Genomic DNA, 19,380 nt, shown 5'->3' on the forward strand with positions numbered 1-19,380 from the left:
TTGCACACTTTGCACCTCACACAATGAGAGAGAGAGAGAGAGAGAGAGAGAGAGAGAGAGAGAGAGAGAGAGAGAGAGGGAGAGTATACCCCCAAAGCTAGCCCCTAGCTTCCTTGGTTGACCCCCTGCCCCCCCTTGTAGCTCATGCTAGAAGAAGATTGGACCCCTACAAGCCTAGCCAATCACATGCAGGGTGCATATCAAGCAACCATGCTAGCCTGGGGACAAGTGTCCCCCTTTCCCCTTTGAGAGAGAGGACTTGATAAATGCATAATCAATTAAATAAATCAGCTAAATTATCATTGGACCCCTTGAGAGGCCAACCAATAGGCTTTAGGCACCTTATGAGGGAAACATGGAGAGGAACTTGACATGTGTTCCTGTTGCTTCTCATTAGGCAAGGCTTGACTAGTGTGAAGGTGTGTGTTTTCTCTCTCTAGCTCCTACACTGAGGGTTCGCCCCCCTTGTGTAGGGATGTGCTTTGACTTTTGAAACATCTTAACCCCTTAAGCACCTTAGTCATTAAGCACCTCAAGCACCTTAGTCAGCAAACACGCCAAGCACTTCAAGCACCTTAGTCAGCAAGCACGACAAGCACCTCAAGCTTGGGCCAGGTTCCCACCTCAAGCACAGACCTAGCTTGCCTAAGGTCAAAGGACTTTTAACACTAACCTTTGGAGGTCTTTAATGAATCTAACCCTCAAGAATTTAAGCTCCATTAGCTAGCCTTGGTCTTTGACATACCATCTCTCATTTGGACCCCTTGGACCTTGGCCCCGTGTTGAAATAGATCCATAAGCACATGTCTATATTCTAACCCTTGTTCCCGTTTATTCTCCCACATTAAATGATCAGTGATTCAAGGCATATTTGATGGACTAAAGGCATGTTTTTGATGTAAATCTTGGCTTTTGGCTCGCATTATAGGCATGGTGTGCATTTTCATTATGATATATTGGACTCCCTTTTTTTTTTTTTTCAAAACTCACAATTGTGAGTGATTGCATTATAAAGTCACCAATAGATATACAAATCAGCCTCACGCTCAAGTCGAGCCTTGAGAGACAGAGGGTTACATCCGAGCTTAGTTACAAGTACCTAGTAGCTTACTATTGCAAACAACCCAATATTACAAAGCATGGCCCAACCGATGGCGAGGGTTGCCCTAGGCCAATCATCCAAGCTATGTCTTTTACTTACCACATAAATTATCTCCTTGCTTTCTTGAACAATCTCTAAGAAGCTAGCCACAGAGAGGTCGCTATCAAAGACATGACAATTCTTGGCCTTCCAGATATTACTAAAGAAACAATATCTGACAATTTGAGTACAAATTAGAAGTGCAGAACTTCAAAATTGTTTTCCACCAAGGCACAAATCAATCTTGAAAAACCCTATCTTCCACATCTCTGTATCCATTTGCACAACTTTCCCGCAAGGCCTCTAATAACCGGGCATTCCAAGAAAAGGTGATCGAGGTCTTTGCTAGCCAATCTACACCCTGAACATTTATCGGGTCTGATACCATGTGCTTGAATCTTGACGCATGTTGGCGAGGCCCCCACAATGCCTTCCACAAAAATATCTTTGTAAACTCAGGCCACTGTGGATCCCATATGTTCTTCATGAACTCTACCCATCAAGCCTCCAACCATTGCTTCTTCCACTATTTGTTTAAAGGGGCAAACCAGTCAGCCTCATGAATTAACACTTGGTAGATGCCCTTGGTATGGGGTTTAGAGAATCGACTACTCATGGGTCATTTCCAAGCTTTCCACTGAAAGAAAGATTCACAAATCGGCATCAGAACACGGTCCATGAAGGAGTACGAGCGGATGTGCGACGCGAGAGAGAGTGCGAGAAGAAGAGCACGACGATATGGTGAACTCGCTCTACTGTAATGTGTAGAGCATAGTGAGTTCTTATTAGGTTTTAACAAAAGAATATGTGTACATACCTGGCGGCCCGCCCACTTACCTGGGCGACCACATTGGGCTTTATACCCCAACAACCTCCCACTTAAAGTCCAATGTGGTACTTTAAGTGTGAGAGAAGGTACTATACAAGCTAATATACAAGAGATGTAGAGAAGTGATGTACTACCCTACACTTAACGGCTTGCGAAAATGCGCAAAGCTCTCTAAGGGAAGTCCTTTTGTAAGTAGATCAGCAGGATTTTCTGTGGTGTGAACTTTGACAAGCTGAAGTTGCTTATCCTCGAGCATTTCCCTGATGAAATGATACTTCACATCCACATGCTTTGTCTTTGAGTGATAAACTGGATTGCGAGCCAATTGTATAGCACTTTGACTATCACAATATAACACAGGCATCTCTTCTTTGATTCCCAAATCTGTTACTAGTCGATTAAGCCAAATTGATTCTTTGCATGCCTCTGATGCTGCAACATATTCAGCCTTTGTAGTAGACTGAGTAACACAATCTTGTAATCTAGAACGCCATGATACCGCTCCACCAGCCAATGTAAAGACATACCCTGACGTAGACCTTTGGTTGTCTAAGTCACCTGCATAATCCGAGTCTGTAAAACCCTTTACACTTAGCTCCTGACTCCCATAGCATATACGCATACTCTTTGTAGCTTTCAGGTATCTCAATATTCCTTTCACTGCCTCCCAATGTTTCTTGCCTGGGTTTGACATGTATTGACTTACTACTCCCACTTCAAATGCAATGTCTGGGCGAGTAGCAATCATTGCATACATCAAACTACCCACTGCAGACGCATATGGAATCTTATCCATTTCAGCCTGTTCTTCCTCAGACACAGGACAATCTTGTTTGCTAAGTTTCACATATGGTGGCAATGGAACACTCAATGCCTTTCCCTTCTCCATATTGAAACGTTGCAAAACCTTGTCAATATACTCTGTTTGAGATAACCAAATCAACTTCTTTGATCTGTCTCTCTCAATGCGCATACCAAGTATATGACTTGCCTCACCCATGTCTTTCATGTCAAACGATTTTGCCATCTTTGACTTCAAAGCTGAAATTTCTTCCAAGTGCTTGTCAGCAATCAACATGTCATCCACATACAAAATAAGGATCAGCCAACTACCATCCTTAGCCTTCTTTGTATATAGACAGTGATCGAACTCACTACGTTTGTAGCCTTGAGAAAGCATAAACTTGTGGAATTTATGGTACCATGCCCTCGGTGATTGTTTTAAGCCATAAAGACTCTTTAACAACTGGCATACCCAATCTTCCTTGCCTTTCTCAACAAACCCTTCTGGCTGTTGCATGTAAATTTCCACATCTAAATCACCATGCAAGAACGCTGTCTTGACATCCATTTGGTGCAACACCAAATCTAATATGGCAACCAATGCAAGAAAGCATCTCAATGTAGTCATTTTGACCACCGGAGAGAAGACTTCATCAAAGTCAATGCCTTGTTCTTGCTTAAAGCCCTTGGCAACAAGCCTTGCTTTGTACTTTGGCTGACTATCATGAGCGGTGATCTTATACCTGTAAACCCATTTACAGGGTAGAGCCTTTTTGCCCCGTGGTAATTTAACTAGCTTCCATGTCTAGTTTTTATGCAGAGCTGTCATCTCTGACTGCATGGCCAATTGCCAATTCCCGGAGTCCTTCATTTGCACTGCTTCCTTGTAACATGAAGGCTCATTGCAATCAGTCAACATGACATAGTTCATAGATGGAACAAACCTATCAGGAGGTCGCGTGACACGTCCAGATCTACGCACAATAGGTGGCTCAGGCTCAGCCACAACCTGTGGTTCCAATCTATCCTGTCCTTGCTCCTCTTGAGCCCTGACATTTTGTCTTGCACGTGCAGGTCCATCTTCTTGGAAGACAACTCTTCTAATCTCCTCAACCCTCTCTGGTTTAGAATGATATTTGGATTCATTAAAGTGAACATCATTGCTGCGGACAACCTTTCTGGATTCGGGATCCCAAAGTCTGTACCCCATCTCACCAGAATTACCATAGCCTAGAAAGATGCACTTTCTACTCTTTGGCTCAAGTTTGTTCCTAAATTCCTTTGGAACGTGAGTATATGCCTCACAGCCAAAGACTCTGAGATGCTTGTATGAGGGCATTTTGCCTGACCATACCATCTCTGGCACTGAATCCTTCTGCAAAACCTTGCTAGGAGATCTATTTACAAGATGAACAGCTGTTGATACAGCTTCAACCCAAAACCCATTTGGCAGCTGTGCATTAGACAACATACTTCTGACCTTCTCTTGTATGGTCCTATTCATCCTCTCAGCAACACCATTTTGAGGAGGATTGTAAGGAGCAGTAAGTTCACGTTTTATACCTTTTGACTCACAAAAGTCCTGAAAGGCCTTTGAAACATACTCTCCACCATTGTCAGTGCGTAAGCATTTAAGCTTCTTGCCACTCTGATTCTCCACAAGTGTCACAAACGTTTTGAAAACACTAAACGCTTCATCCTTGTGCTTGAGAAAGTAAACCCATACTTTCCTCGAGTAATCATCTATAAATGTCATAAAGTAAGAAGCTCCCCCTAGAGATAGGTTAGGCATAGGTCCACACAAATCACTATGAACAAGTGCCAACTGTGTATCTCTTCTACTGCTTCTATGCTTATGTGGCTGCTGTGTTTGCTTACCATACAGACAATGTTCACAGAATTCAAAATCATTAAATGAAAAGCCAGGCAAATAACCAGAACGAGACAAGATTTCCATTCCCTTCTTGGACATATGTCCTAACCGGCTATGCCACAAAGAAACGTTCGGCTGCTCGGTTACATTGATTACATTTTTAGAGACATTTGATACATAAATCATGTAAAGTCCTCCAGACTTTACTCCATGTGCTACTGTCATAGAACCCTTGGATATCTTCCACATGTTCTGTCCAAAAGTGGTGACGTAGCCAGCATCATCAAGTAAACCTGTGCTGATCAAGCTCTTTGTAATTGCGGGAACATGTCTCACATTCTTCAGCGTGAAAGAAGAGCCATTCTGAAACTTCAATTGAACATCTCCAACACCTAAGATCTCACATGTCTGCCCATTGCCTAGCCGAACATGATCTTTAGTGGTCACATAAGAAGTAAACCACTCCTTGTTTGGAGACACATGAAGTGATGCCCCTGAGTCTATAATCCAGTCACTCAGTGCATTTCCATCAGATGCTGTAAGAAGAGCTGAGTCCATTGTATTCTTCAAGAAGTAGATGTCTCCTGACACTAGACTGTCATCCTCTGCAACAGTGTTTGTCACATTTATTTCTTGAATCTTCACTGAGGACTTGTTCTTCTCACCATGGTCTTCAGCTTTCTCTTTGCCTTTTTCTGCTTTCCATTCTCTGCAGTCTCTTTTCATGTGACCCTTCTTGCCACAATGGTAGCATTCTATGTCACTCTTGCCTTTAGCACTGCGGGACTTGCTACGAGATTGATTCCTCTTTCCACCTTTGTACTTTTCTTTGGTCCTTCCCCTGACAACTAAGGCTGTTCCTTTGCCTTTGTCCATTGTCTTTCTATTGGTTTCTTCAGTAAGCAGACTTCCTTCTACACCTGCTATGTTCAAACCATCTGGAGGTGCATAATTACTCAAAGCTGTGTGAAAAGTGTCCCAACTTTCCGGCAATGTGATCAACGGGAACATAGCTCTAACAGGTTCATCAAACTTGACACCTTGAGCTGACAACTAACTATAGATTGTGTTGAATTCATTCAGATGATTGGACATAGGTGTCCCTTCTTTCATCTTCAAGTCAACAAGCTTCTTAAGCCAATATACCTGTGAAGCTGCACTCTGCTTCTCATAAAGATCACTCAACTTTAACCATGATTGATAAGCCGACATCTCGTCTGCTACATTGAAGTAAACGCTTTCTGCCAAAGTCAGCATAATGGTAGAAAGTGCCAATTCATCCATTTCGCTCCATTAATCTTCATCCATATCTTCTGGTTTTATTCCCTTGAGCTTTATAGGTTTTATCTGCTTCTTTTGTACCAACACGTGCCAAATCTGCTTCTTCCACAATGGGAAATTGGTTCCATCCAGCTTCTTGATATTGTAAAGAGCAGTGTCCTGTGATCCAGCCATGGCTACGCTTCACAGTAGTTTACTTTCCTGGGAAAAATTCGGCAGAGTTTCCCCTGTAAACTGACCTCTGAACCAATATCAACCTGTCAAATGAACCAAGAAAGCTTCAAGTTCTGCAGAAATTTTGGCAGAGTCTCCTTTGTAAAATGGCTCTGGTGTACTAAAAACAGACAAAAAAACAGCTCAAAAAACACTGTCTCTCTGACACTGTAAGCTGCGGGTAAACATGTCCTGCACCTGTACTGTCTCTAGCTGTCCTGTCACTGTCCTGTAAGCATAGACTGCGACAATGCCTCAACGGCAGTAAAGCAAAGATGCAATCCCAACTGTCCAACTCACAGTCAATACATCCTAGCTGCCTATCTAAGGGTGCTCGAGGGATCGCTCCAAGACCTGTATCACCGAAAGGATCTCAACATTCGAGAATCCCCCAGCTCAATAAAACCTCACTCGACCCTCAACAAAGGCTGTAGTAAATCTGACAGTACATAGACTTCCCACAAAGTCATACAATTATAAATTTCCCACTGTATGCTGTAACCACTGCGGCGGTTGTTTGCCGTGTGACTCACATCCAGCAAACCCTCAACAGACATACATCATCTCTGACAATACATCCCATGTGGAAGTACCTGCAATGTCAGGATGAAATCTGGAATATCAAGCAGCAAACGCAAGCTTCCTGATGAACTAGTGGATGTCGCCTACAGTCTGTGTGTAGATGCGCCAGTGTCATATGTGACATGCCTCCAAGAACTGTGAGCCGTCCTTCGATGTGTAGACAGCCACAAATCAACACTCTAGGAGTGTCGATATCCTTAGCACCTGCAGTCGTAGGCCAAAAAAACCCAAATTTGCAGAGTCAGATCTGCACCCGCTGAGACCACGTAGTCGAAAATGGCCTGCGCAGAACTTTGTCGAAGCCGAACGGTGACCGAGATGACCTCAGAATGAAATTCTGAGAACACCAAGCCCTTCGGGCTTACCCACAGGATTTGGGGCCGTGTCTTCGCCTGTCGAATTTCACTCCAATCTGAGCTGGTGACTCTAGCCTCCTGCAGTGCTGCCCCGAGCCTCGATCTGAGCTCTGATACCAGTTGAAGGAGTACGAGCGGAAGTGCGACGCGAGAGAGAGTTCGAGAAGAAGAGCACGACGATATGGTGAGCTCGCTCTACTGTAATGTGTAGAGCATAGTGAGTTCTTATTAGGTTTTAACAAAAGAATATGTGTACATACCTGGCGGCCCGCCCACTTACCTGGGCGACCACATTGGGCTTTATACCCCAACAGTCCAGACCTTCTATAACCCTATTGACAAGTATCTTCTCAATTCCATTGAGTTGAAACTACCTGGTCATAGGATTTTCAGCACTTGCTATCCACTTCTAGGATTTTTATCCTAGAAGTGGCATAGTCGTTGGAGTCCTTCATTGTTCCTCCTTCTTGCAATTTCTCTCTAATAAGGGTTAAAGATAACCCTAGCAGCTTTAGACAGCCAGGGTACCAATGCAAGATGGAGTTTTGGAAGTATCTAGTTAATTCACCCCATTCAAGTGCCCCTGTAGCTCTATTGCACTTTCGCACCAGCTTTCTCGTGCTGCCACTCAGTCTTAAGCAAGCCAACCCTGGGGCTAAAAGTTTGTCGTGCCCCTCGATCCCTTTTCACTAACCACCTTCATAGCAATTTTTTGCCTTTTCAATCATATCCTTGGTCATGATAGCCCAAGACTGGTCTCGATTTGCAATTGAGACCACAAACTTGGCACACACGACCTCAACATGAACAACAAGGTTGAGAATTCCAAGGCCACCTTGGACCAACGGTCAAGCGATACCTTCCGATTTTGCCCATTGCCACGGTGCCGAGGCTTTAGTGTTGTTCCTTTATAAGAATCTTTTAATTGGTTTCAAAAACTTCTTCCAGTTACATTTGGCTATTTTGAAGAGCAAGCTAGTGAAGGCAATATAAGGAAGCATAAATGAATTGATCACTCTAACCAGACTCTGGAAGGGAAGCAACACATACTCCCACCTTCTAATTTTTCTTTGAATCTTCTCAAGGACCCACTAGAACCTTTGCTTGTGGGTAACGTCCACCCCTAAGGGGGCCCCTAGATGCCTAAATTTTTTACCTTTAGACAGAATCTCCCCTGACTAGACCGATGGGTCAAATGAGTCATTTTTCGTTAGGGCGATTAGTCTAGACTTCTCAATACTACACTTCGACCCAAAAGCCACAACAAATGTCTGCAAAATCTCAAGGGCCTTCTTGAGCACTTGAAGGCAGGCTTTCAAGAAGAGAAGGGAGTCGTCCGTAAACATCTTGGCCAGGAGCTGGTTGTTACCGAGCAAAGTTAACCCTTATATTTCCCCGCACTCAGCAGCGACTTCGAGCATCGTTATCAAAGGATGCGACCTAATAGCAAAGAGAAGAGGGGCCAAGGGGAATCCTTGCTTGATCAATATTTTGGCTTCAAAGAAGCCCACAATTCTGTCATTGAATAAGAGCTTAGATTGGCTACTCGCACCCAGAGTGTGTACAAACTGATAGAGGCGCGTCCCAAAGCCCAGTAGTTTCATGACATCTTCAATGAAGAACCACACAATCTATCATAAGCCTTGTCCAAATCTAATTGAAGCAGAATGCACTCTTGCTTTGTGAAGGCTACGTACTCAATGCCAACCATTGTTGTCATGACGTTGTCATATATTAACTTTCCTTTGATAAAACCATGCTGATGAGGGGGGAGATGACTTTGTCAAGGAGGGGGGCCATTCTAAGAGTGACTGCCTTGGCAACGATTCTATATGCCAACAACATCATAGTTATGGGATGCCAATGCTTAAGCTGCGAGCATCAAACCTGTTTTGGGATAGGCTTGATAAGCCCTCTTTTCACACTGAGATCCAAGGACCCGTTGACCGGAGTTTGGTTAGCCATACACGTGACTGGGACCTTGAGGTCCTCCCAAAACTCCTTGAAGAATACAGTGGTTAGACCATCCCAACCAGGGGATTTCTCCTTGAAGAATTCAGTGGTCAGATCATCCCAACAAGGGGATTTCTCCTTGCCAAGAGCTTGCAATGCAAGCGAGCATTCATCTTTAGAGAAGGTCATCTCAAGGCGATTGGCTTCAGGTTGAGCAACTTTCATGTTGACACTCTTAAGCAAGGTCGCTCTCGCTTCATCCACTTCTTGAGAGCGGGTCTTTGGTTGGCCAATGATTTGGCTAAGGTGATCAAGCATCATCCTAGACATTATGTCTTGGTCTTGTGTAGCATTCCCATTCTCATATGTGAGTGAGTGGATGGAGCCGCGACTCTTCTTGATTTTTAGGGCCCTTAAAAAATGTGCTTGATAAGCAGCCTCAGTCTGGAGGAAGGTCTCTCTGGAAAGACAATTGGACTCCCTTTTATTGGCAAAGCTACAATCTATAAGCTATTAGAAAAGCATCCCTTTTTCCATGGCTAATGGTGGTATAAATTTTGTTACTTTATTAATCAATGGGATGACTGGTTGTTTGTGATTTTCAAGAGCCCAATAATTGGCTAAGCTACAAGGGAAGTAAATTCACCCTGGTAGCCCCACAAAGAGAGAGAGAGAGAGAGAGAGAGAGAGAGAGAGAGAGAGAGAGAGAGAGAGAGAGAGAGAGAGAGAGAGAGAGAGAGAGAGAGAGAGAGAGAGAGAGAGATTATCCTTCACTCTAAGATGGATGAATGGATTTAGAAAATTATTTACAGAGGGCATAAATTCATGTGTATTGATTTCCATTGATGGTTGACAATAGAAGGGATGATCACACAAATACATAGGTGAGGTTAGGTGACTAGGTTTGCATTGTAGACCAAGCACATGGGCCTTTCAGACTTCAGGAAAAGACTAGGGTTCACAATAGAAGTGCAAGTAAGACTACATCACTTGTTGTTGCCATAGAGAGTTGAGGCTATAAACTCAGATGCCACCCGAAGGGGGAGCCCCATCCAGCTAGAGCATTTGCATCTTCTACAATGTGGCCACTTTTGCTCCATGTGGGCTCCACATTTGCAACATCACCTTCAACAACCTCTCGTAGCCACGTCCATTATTGTCACCTTGCCTTTGGATAGCCCAATATTTGGAGAAGAAATTTGAAACTTGTATGGAACTTTCAAGATAGTCTTTTTATACTTGTACTCATATTCTTGAGCATAATTATCTTTTTCAAAAAGAAAAATCACACCTTGAGAGCGCAATGATGCTCATCTTGAGGCACAAAATTGTTGCTAAACATGACCTTAAGTTATCATGCTCAACTTGTGCCACCAATTATGTGCAACATCAAGTAAATTATACTTGGCACCTTGTATTCTAGCTTCATTGTGATCTATATTGAAGACACAAAAATAGTGTTCCCATTTTGAGAGTCACCACTAAACTATATCTATAGTGTGAGCAGGTATGAAGCCATTATACTTGTGAGGCTTCAAAGCCGTGAGTTGCCATCTTGGCCCGTTTGTTGGGAAAGGTACTAGGTACAACCTCATGGTCATATGTACCTATATTTCCCTGTGTATATTTGTCATGCATAGATGCTAATTTCCCTTTTCCTGCACATTTAGTTTCTACTAGGGGCTACATTTGGTACATTGAAAATTTGAGGCTATCTTTTGAGAAGTTCAATCGTCTACCACAACATCTTCAATCACATTTTCATGAAAAGCTTGGAGAGGAAACTCCTCTCCCATCCCATCATGCTCCTCATACTCCATATTGTTTTGAGTAGATTTTCTTTTCGATTCAATTTTGATCCTCTTTTTAGAAATTATGCTTGTTTAATAAACAAAAAGCAATTGAAACCTCAAAATATATACACATCTAATAAACTGTAGCTATGAAATCACTACAACAAAGCACTATACACCCAAGAAGTCCACATTCTCCAACAAAGTGATGACGAAGCTAAAACACATCTATAGTTGCTTGAAAAGCACACATCAGTGAACACAAACCTCAAACTTCCACATGATTTTAAGGCATCCCCAATACCGGCACATTCTTGGCGGGCACATTCAATACTCAATAGATGCATATAGAGCACTACAACCACAACCAAAAGAGAAGAGAAGTGATTAAAGTATCTACCTTCACAACTTTGATTTCCCTGTGAGTTTGTTCACAAATTGATTTTCACCTAGCACAATTCCAAGTCAAGATTATTTTAGACTTGAACCATTCGGGCATCTTTTGATGCATAAGTTCAAAATCAAGACCATATGAACAAGCACAAAGGAAATCTCTAATCCCTCCTTAAAATTAATCACCAAAAAGTCAGATTATTGAGTTGAAATAAGACCACTAACATATCATTATATGTGTGTGTGTGTGTGCGTGCGTGCACGCAATTCATGACAAGAAACTAGGAAGGTGATTTGATGCTACAACCAAGTGTTAAAAGCCTCTAGCCCAAACATTGGCAAAGGTAGGATGATGCTCATACCCATTGGTGGATTCCCATCATTGAGAGAGCTATGAAGCTTGTCTACAATGTTCAAATTCTTCATTGCAATAATCTTCTCCCATACCAGGCTTCAACTTTGAGACATCTTTTCTTTGTAATATGCTATGTTTAGTTAATTTCCCTACAAAAACTTGTGTGTTTAACTTTTGACGATAAATTCAAGATTTATACACCTCAAGAGCCGACAACCGGTGCTTCTTGGTTGTGCATAGTAGATCCAACAAAATGGGGCTCTAATACCAAAACTGACAGAGTGCATTTCTTCCTTCCCGTAGCATACTCACAAGCTTCCTTTTCTTTTTGCCCCCCTTGCCACTTATGCATCATCATGAATCTTCTTGACTACCTTGGTTAGATCCTTAAATGTGTAAAGATTAACATCTCCTAATAACTTAACATCATGACACGTTTTTGCCTTGCAAGAAACAAAATTGCACAAAACATCAACTTAACATGGTATTGAAGAATGCAAGAACTATCACAATGAGCTCTTCCAAGGTGCAAGCTTAGCATCATCACACAGTTTTTGCTTGAGAGAAATAAAACTCCACAAAACACTAGCCTTTCCTATAAATAGCTCCTACAACTTACCTTCTACTTTGCAAATCAAGTTTGACACCAAAGCAACCAAAGTAGTCATTGATAAAGGTGTCAAAATTGTTAAATCATAATTGAAATCTCTCTCTCTCTCTCTCTCTCTCTCTCTCTCTCTCATTCTCATTCCACTACTAATACTGGGAGAATTCAATTTCAATGCTAGTCATAGGAACCCAATTTACTTGCAACTTGGAAATTTTGCATCAATTTAGTATTATACAACTAAATCATGAACCAACAAATTACAATTCGTCTAGTCTACGCTCAAACTTTGACACGAAGTACATAATGTGGTCGACGAACCATTCAAATACACACATTCTCTTCAATCAATTTACTAATCACAGTAGCAATTTCTCTTCAATCAATCCACTAATCACAGTAGCAATTTCTCACGTCACTTCTTCCCTTTCGAATAACGTGTGTTGGTTTTTCCCCTCCATAACATGTCTTGAGTTCTTGTTGAAACTCCTCTCTAAGAGTGAAATGAAATTCTCGAGCTACCCCGTGGTGGAGCTGCAGGTAAAGGGGGAGACTCTGCGTTTTGAGCAGGACAATGGATCCATGCATGTGGGCACCTCTGTGTGGCCCTGCTCTCTCGTCCTGGTCAAGTGGATGGAGAATTTGATAACCAAGGGCGGCCATCCGCCTTTTGATTTGGAAGGTAAAAGCGCTATCGACTTGGGCTCTGGGTGCGGCGTGGCTGGTCTCGGCTTTGCACTTCTTGGCCTCAATATTGTCCTCACTGACATTGCTCCTGTTATGCCGGCTCTCCGCCGAAACGTCAAGAAGAACATTGCATCCACTTCTCTAGTGTCAGCAGGTATGCGACGTGGATTCTTGAGAAAATTATGTTGTGAGATGGGTGTAGGGTGGAGCAATGATATATGCTGGTCTTGTGGTTTATGTAAGACTCTTAACTTAGGATACACCCAGTGTGATCTTTCTCTAGTTGTGCAAAGTTTTTCGCTCAAATGTCATGATAGACATATGAGAGGTTATAGGGGTTTGAACATAGATAATTCCTGCCCAGGACAAGGAGGGATGGTTTGCAAATTGCATGCAATTCCTCACATGCACTCTGCATCTACCTGTCTACTGAAATTTTAGTTACCGTACATGGTTAAGCAGTTTGCTGAGATCACCATCACCATAGGAGTTATTGAGGGGTGCGATTATGTTTTGTCCCATGTTGCGTTTCTAAAGGCGTTTCTAAAGCTTTTATTTAGAGAAAATGTAACCTGTACAAATTTCTATGACACTTTTTGCCTTGAAATATAATGTCATTATCTGATGCTGACAACATGTCTCCCACTATTTACGGTGGAGATTGTCGAGCATTGCCAACACATATTTAGTCACCTAGCACTCATACAAATTTATGCTTTTAAAATTTCCATGTAGTTTGTGGGTAAACATAATATTTTGTGTTATTGGTTGGAAAAGCCCAATTTTTGTAATGCTTATGGAGATAATAGTCGTCTCTCAGTCATATATAATTCTCATCTTTTGCTTGATTTGCAGGCAAGCCCAATTCCTTATCAGGCAAAGTGAAGGTTGCCCAGCTCTATTGGGGCAATGCCACCCAGATTGGTGCTCTTAAACCACCATTTGATATTATTATTGCCACAGACGTTATCTACCTTGAAAACATTGTCGAACCACTTCTCTCCACCTTTTGTGCACTTGCTGGGCCTTCGAGTGTGATTCTACTTGGCTATCAGCTTCGTTCTCCAGAGGCAGACGAGCTCTTTTGGAGACTATGCCCCGACCTTTTTCACGTAGAAAAAGTCCCTCGGGAGGATCTGCATCCTGATTATGCATTTGCAGAAGCTGATGTGTTCATATTGAGAAAGAAGAATCCTGCTCCATCACAGAGCAACTAATGCCCATATGAATGCAGGACCCAATGATTTCCTCAAGATAATGGGTTATAGGTGGTCGGATTCAGGTGCTGATGGAGTATGCGCAATTATCGGCATGAAGTGTTGTAGATCGGCTAGCTTTGGCTCCCACAAATCCAAGGACCTCTTGGTAATACTTCATTCTGTAAATTTAGTATGTGATTGGGTAGGGAACACTTAAATAATGTTAGTTTGAAACAGAGTTGACAGATCTGTGGGCAGGTTTGTGAAGTGCACACTCAGGGTTTTTCTTGCTATACCCACAAGTCAATATACCCTCAATTCATCTCTGGGATCGTTAAAGCAGAAGCGAAAAGTTTTTGACAGTGTTTTGACCTACGCACATCACTGAGACAAAGTTAGCCTAGTTCATCCTTTTATGTTTCTTTCTCCTCCCTTACCACACCTTTTTTTAAAGTGGTGAGCAACTCTTTTTCAGAAGCTTGAGCCTGACCATCCGACCGAACACTTGGAATTGCTCCTTACTGCTTTTGGTATACTTGTGCTCTCTGTTTTTAATGTCATCACTAAGGACTCTTGGTTTCCTGGTGTGTCTCTTTGCGACATGTCTCTTGTGCACATTTTGCTTGAGTCTTGTGTCAGATGCGCCACTATTGGAACACTTTTTCATGGTGTATCAAGGGACAAATACCATGGGAGGTCGGTGTTCCCTTTGTAGATATTGGCATTTCCCAGCGTTTTGCATACATAGGCATCTCTCTTAGGATGTATTGCATGCTGGGACAGTGGAGTGATTTTGATGGAGCCCTCGTTCGATCCGCACAGGTGGAAGAACTAGTCAAATGTTTTTTGAGTGTGCAAAAGATCTTCAATGCAAAGGAAGAATCTTAAGTTTTGGGATTGGATCCGAGCCAGGTTAGACAGTCTACTTTCCTCTTTATGCTTTCATTGTTTGGTTGTCATGGAGAAGCTATCTGGCTGTGCACACTTTGTTGATATGTAGACATTTTGTCACAATTGCTTATACAGAAAAAGAGGCCATGCTTAGATGTTTGTGGGGTTTTTTGGAAAAGTAAGCTTGTTTTAGTGTGCAATGGGTATTTCATGTTGTTGGACTGATAGTAAAGACTTGAAGATATGGCAGAGAGAGAGAGAGAGCATCCAAAATGGGATAGGGATTGCCTTGAGAGCACCTCATCTCACACCTAACTGGATCAGTGACATCCATCCTCTTGTATGAAGGGGACTTTCCCATGATGTGAGTGCTAGTGTGGTAGTTCAATGCCTTTCTTTTGGATCTTCCTTTCGTTTTGAACAACACTGGAAGGGTGTCATATGTGCTATTGTGCTGGATTGATTTTGATCACTTTACAATTGGTACCTCTCTAAAATATATCTTTCTAACAAAGAACAAATAAGCAATGTTAAAGAATCTTTACTTCATAAAAATAATGTTTGCTCGTTGCTCGTGCCATTTAAATGATGTTTCCTGACAAACATTGGTTTCCAAGCATGCAAATTGCATACACAACCCATTGCCTTTGTGGTCTATATTGAGGTGCAAAAATGCTCTCTCTCTCTCTCTCTCTCTCTCTCTCTCTCAATCATCTCTCTTTTGGAAATTACACACATAGAAATACATGCAGAGTATCCTCACCCACCTCTCTCTCTCTCTCTCTCTCTCTCTCTCTACCTACACACACACACACACACACACACACACACACACACACACACACACACACGAAACCAATGAAAAACAAGCGTCAAACACCACCTTGACTTTTGGCTGCACACAAAATGGTATCTCCCACTCACATAAAATGACACCCATGTTGAAGATATGAGGGAAGTAGAAATAGAAGGCCATTTACAACCTAGGCCTTTCTCGGAGGGCCTTGACAAAGAATAGAACCAAGCGATGCAACTTGGCTGCATTTTGTCTCGTATGTGGCTCTAGATTCATCTAAATGGCAAGTAAAAGGGCTTTTTCTTGTACTTTTGAATGCCAACCGCTGTAAACAGTGTTCCTCACCTCAATAATGGCAGATATAAAGCCTCTAGCACAATGAATAGTTCTTGATCATAGTCAAGTAAGGCATCGACTACACTTTGCTTCCACCCTAACCACTGATTGTATATTTTCTCTCTCTAATTGTATATTATCCTCTCCCTCTAGGTAATGTAGGGTTAGTCACTACATTGACCTCTTCCACTACATGCCACTTTGGCTATTGTAATTACACTTAGCACTAAACGAGAATTAATCAACCTCTCCACTCCTATAAAGGGAGGCCATAGGAGCATACAACATATGCAAAGCTAGCGATTACACTTGGAGGTACAAGGGCTCACAATGCACAACCCATCGAGAGTGATTGCGATAGTGACCACATGAGACTCCACGTCATAGCGACTCTAGGCACTAGATTCTTGATGTAGACACAAGGCATGTAGCACAAAGACACTATGCACTCATGTCTTGGGGATGAAAACACTAGGTTATTATTCTTTATATCTAGGACAAAAGCACCATATTGCACCATGGTAGCCACATCCATTTTAGCTCTCCATGATAGTAATGTGAGGAAGTAGTCACCATCCGCCACCAACAATAACACTGAATGGTTCTTGTTATAGAAATCACCATGGACTACAGTGCCTTAGCTCACCAACTCCCCCCTTACCCTCTTGGTTTGGATCTATCTCCTTTGCTCTTCTCGACAAGGTGTTACCTTATAGTCCCAGTGGCGAATACAATCATGAAAGTTTCCATGGTTTTTCGTATCTCTCTCTCTCTCTCTCTCTCTCTCTCTCTCTCTCTCATTCTTGGTCTTCATCATCATGATATTGTGTATGGCATGATTGTTTGTAAATTTGTAGCACTCTCCCTCTTTAGATCCTATTTATGGCATGATTGGATAAGAGTTTTGAGATGTCTAGATGGAAAAGTGTTGAGCCATTCTCTATTTCCCTTATATATCCACCATGGCAAGGCTCTTTCATTAGGGCCGCAATGGAGTCGGCATGGATCCTTTTATTTGGACGTTTTGTGAAATGCTCAAATCTAAATTTAGCTTTGACCAAGTCTGAATATATATGCCTAAAAATACATATTTTCTTTTTTACAAAAATGAGCTTAGCAAAAAGGTGGTCTAATGATTGCATTCAAGCATATGGGGATGGAATGTGGCCTTAACTATTTATAAGGTAATTTTGGGTTTTCATTGGTGTTCCAAATTTTCCCAAATCATATCTTTCCCTCATTCTCTCCCTAGATTGGAATTTCCATCATCCCCCCTCTTTTGAGGGGTTTGCAGCTCTACATTGTCTCTCTACACTCTAAAACGTCCTACATAAGTTCTGTTAGGTATGGAGCCTGATTTAACCCTTGTAATTCTCTGTATTAAAAACATACACGGCCAGTCTCGAGCCGAAATATTCATTTTTTGTTGGAATATTATGGCTGAACGGCAGTCGTAAAGTGGTTGAAAAACGATTGGTCGGTTGGCCTTTGGCCGATGGTCGGAAGTCAATGGCCGATGGGCGGTGGTCAAATTCAATGGCTAGTGACCGATTTCAAAATGAACTTGTCTTCTCAAGGGCGGCCACACATGGGCTCGTTGGAGAGTCCAAGTCGGACTTGTCAACACAAGGGCATCTACACACGACTGCCTCTCATGAGAGAGGGCAGCCCTTTTGGCCTATAGAAGGAGGCCTCTTCTACATACAAAAATGGATTTTGAAGAGGTGAAGCATTGTGAAGTTGATGCAACAAGGTGTGTGTGAGGTGGTGAGAGTGAAGCAAGGCGAAAGCATCAAAAGGGTATAATCCCTTTGTAACTTACTTCTTGTTTGAAGTACTAAAACCATTGAGTGACTGCTTTCCTGTAGACGCAGCCCACATTGGGTGAACCACGTATATCGTATGTGCTCGCTCTCTCTTTACTCTATAATATCTTGTGTGTGAAAACTCTCTCTCTCCATTAAGTAATCTACTCAATGATCTACTTAAGTCTTATTCCCTAATAACTGGTATCAGAGTAAGGTTTTCTCGTACCTTAAGTATCTCAAGGAAAGGATTCCTTGAATTAAGTGGAGTAATGACAGAGGAAGGAAAACTCAAGATCGAGAAGTTCAACGACAAGAACTACCAACACTGGAAGATGTAGATTGAAGACTATCTCTATTAGAAGGACCTTTATTTTCCACTAGCCGGTCTTGCAAAGAAGCCCCCAATGATGACAGATGAAGTATGGATTGTCCTTGACCGAAAGGCACTGGGAACAATCCGGTTAAGCTTGGCGTCAACGGTAGCCTTCAACGTTTCAAAGATGAAGACCATAGAGGACTTGATGAAGTCACTTGATAGCCTCTACAAGAAACCATCACATCCAATAAGGTATTTCTCATGAAGCACTTGTTCAATCTAAAGATGACAGAGAATGGTTCGGTTGCAGTACACCTAAATGACTTTAACACCAACATAAGTTAACTTCGATTGGTGAAAATCAATTTCGATGACGAAGTGCGAGCTCTCGTTATACTATCGTTTCTACCAGATACTTGGGACAACTTTGTGATGGTTGTAAGTAACTCTATCTCTGACACAAATACTCTTAAGTTTGATGATGTTGTAGGTGTTCTCCTAAGCAAAGAAATGCGAAGGAGAAGCACATGTAAATCATTAAGTACTGCACTGTCTGTGGAAACAAGAGGAAGGCCTAAGGAGAGGTTTAAACACCAAAAGGGCCGTGATCGCTCAAGGGCAAGAAGCGCCACATTAAGAAGGATTGATGGTCCAAGAAGAAGAAGAAGTTAGAGTCTCAAGACAACAAGCTAATATCGGAGGCCAATGTGGCAGGTAAAGTAGAGCAAGATGCTCTAATTCTCTCATTAGACAATGTGTCTAATTTGTGGATAGTAGATTCCAGGGCTTTATTTCATGTGACACCACACAAGCAGTATTTCCAAGATTACACCAAAGGTAATTTGGGTATGTATACTTGGGAGATGATGAAGCGTGTGAAATTATCGGCAAAGGTACAATTTGTGTCAAAATTGCCAACGGAAATAAATGTAAGCTTAAAGATGTTAAGCATGTTCCTTCTCTTTGCAAGAATTTAATCTGTACATGACAATTGGACGATGAAGGACACAATATTGCATTCGATAAAAAATGCTGGAAGATCTCAAAGGGATCTTTGGCGGTTTCCAAAGGAGAAAAGGTTGGTACACTTTACTTGTGTACTGTTAGCACGCAACCTTTAACTTGTGCAATAGCTATAGAAGTTGATAGTGCGGTGTGGCACTATCGACTTGGGCATATGAGTACCAA

At 42.1% G+C, this 19,380-nt stretch overlaps 1 protein-coding gene across 1 annotated transcript; it reads left to right on the top strand.

Moving 5' to 3' along the window:
• Positions 1–12,624: 12,624 nt before the first annotated feature.
• Positions 12,625–14,627, top strand: LOC147439089 (S-adenosyl-L-methionine-dependent methyltransferases superfamily protein). Its single transcript, XM_086485021.1, has 2 exons — positions 12,625–13,000; positions 13,702–14,627. Exons 1-2 carry the CDS (start codon positions 12,664–12,666, stop codon positions 14,061–14,063), a joined length of 699 nt encoding a protein of 232 aa, XP_086341147.1. The 5' UTR covers positions 12,625–12,663; the 3' UTR covers positions 14,064–14,627.
• Positions 14,628–19,380: the final 4,753 nt, after the last annotated feature.

The sequence above is a fragment of the Adiantum capillus-veneris genome, chromosome 16, assembly GCF_014529385.1.
Source record: "Adiantum capillus-veneris isolate H3 chromosome 16, ASM1452938v2, whole genome shotgun sequence".
Lineage (NCBI taxonomy): Eukaryota > Viridiplantae > Streptophyta > Polypodiopsida > Polypodiales > Pteridaceae > Adiantum > Adiantum capillus-veneris.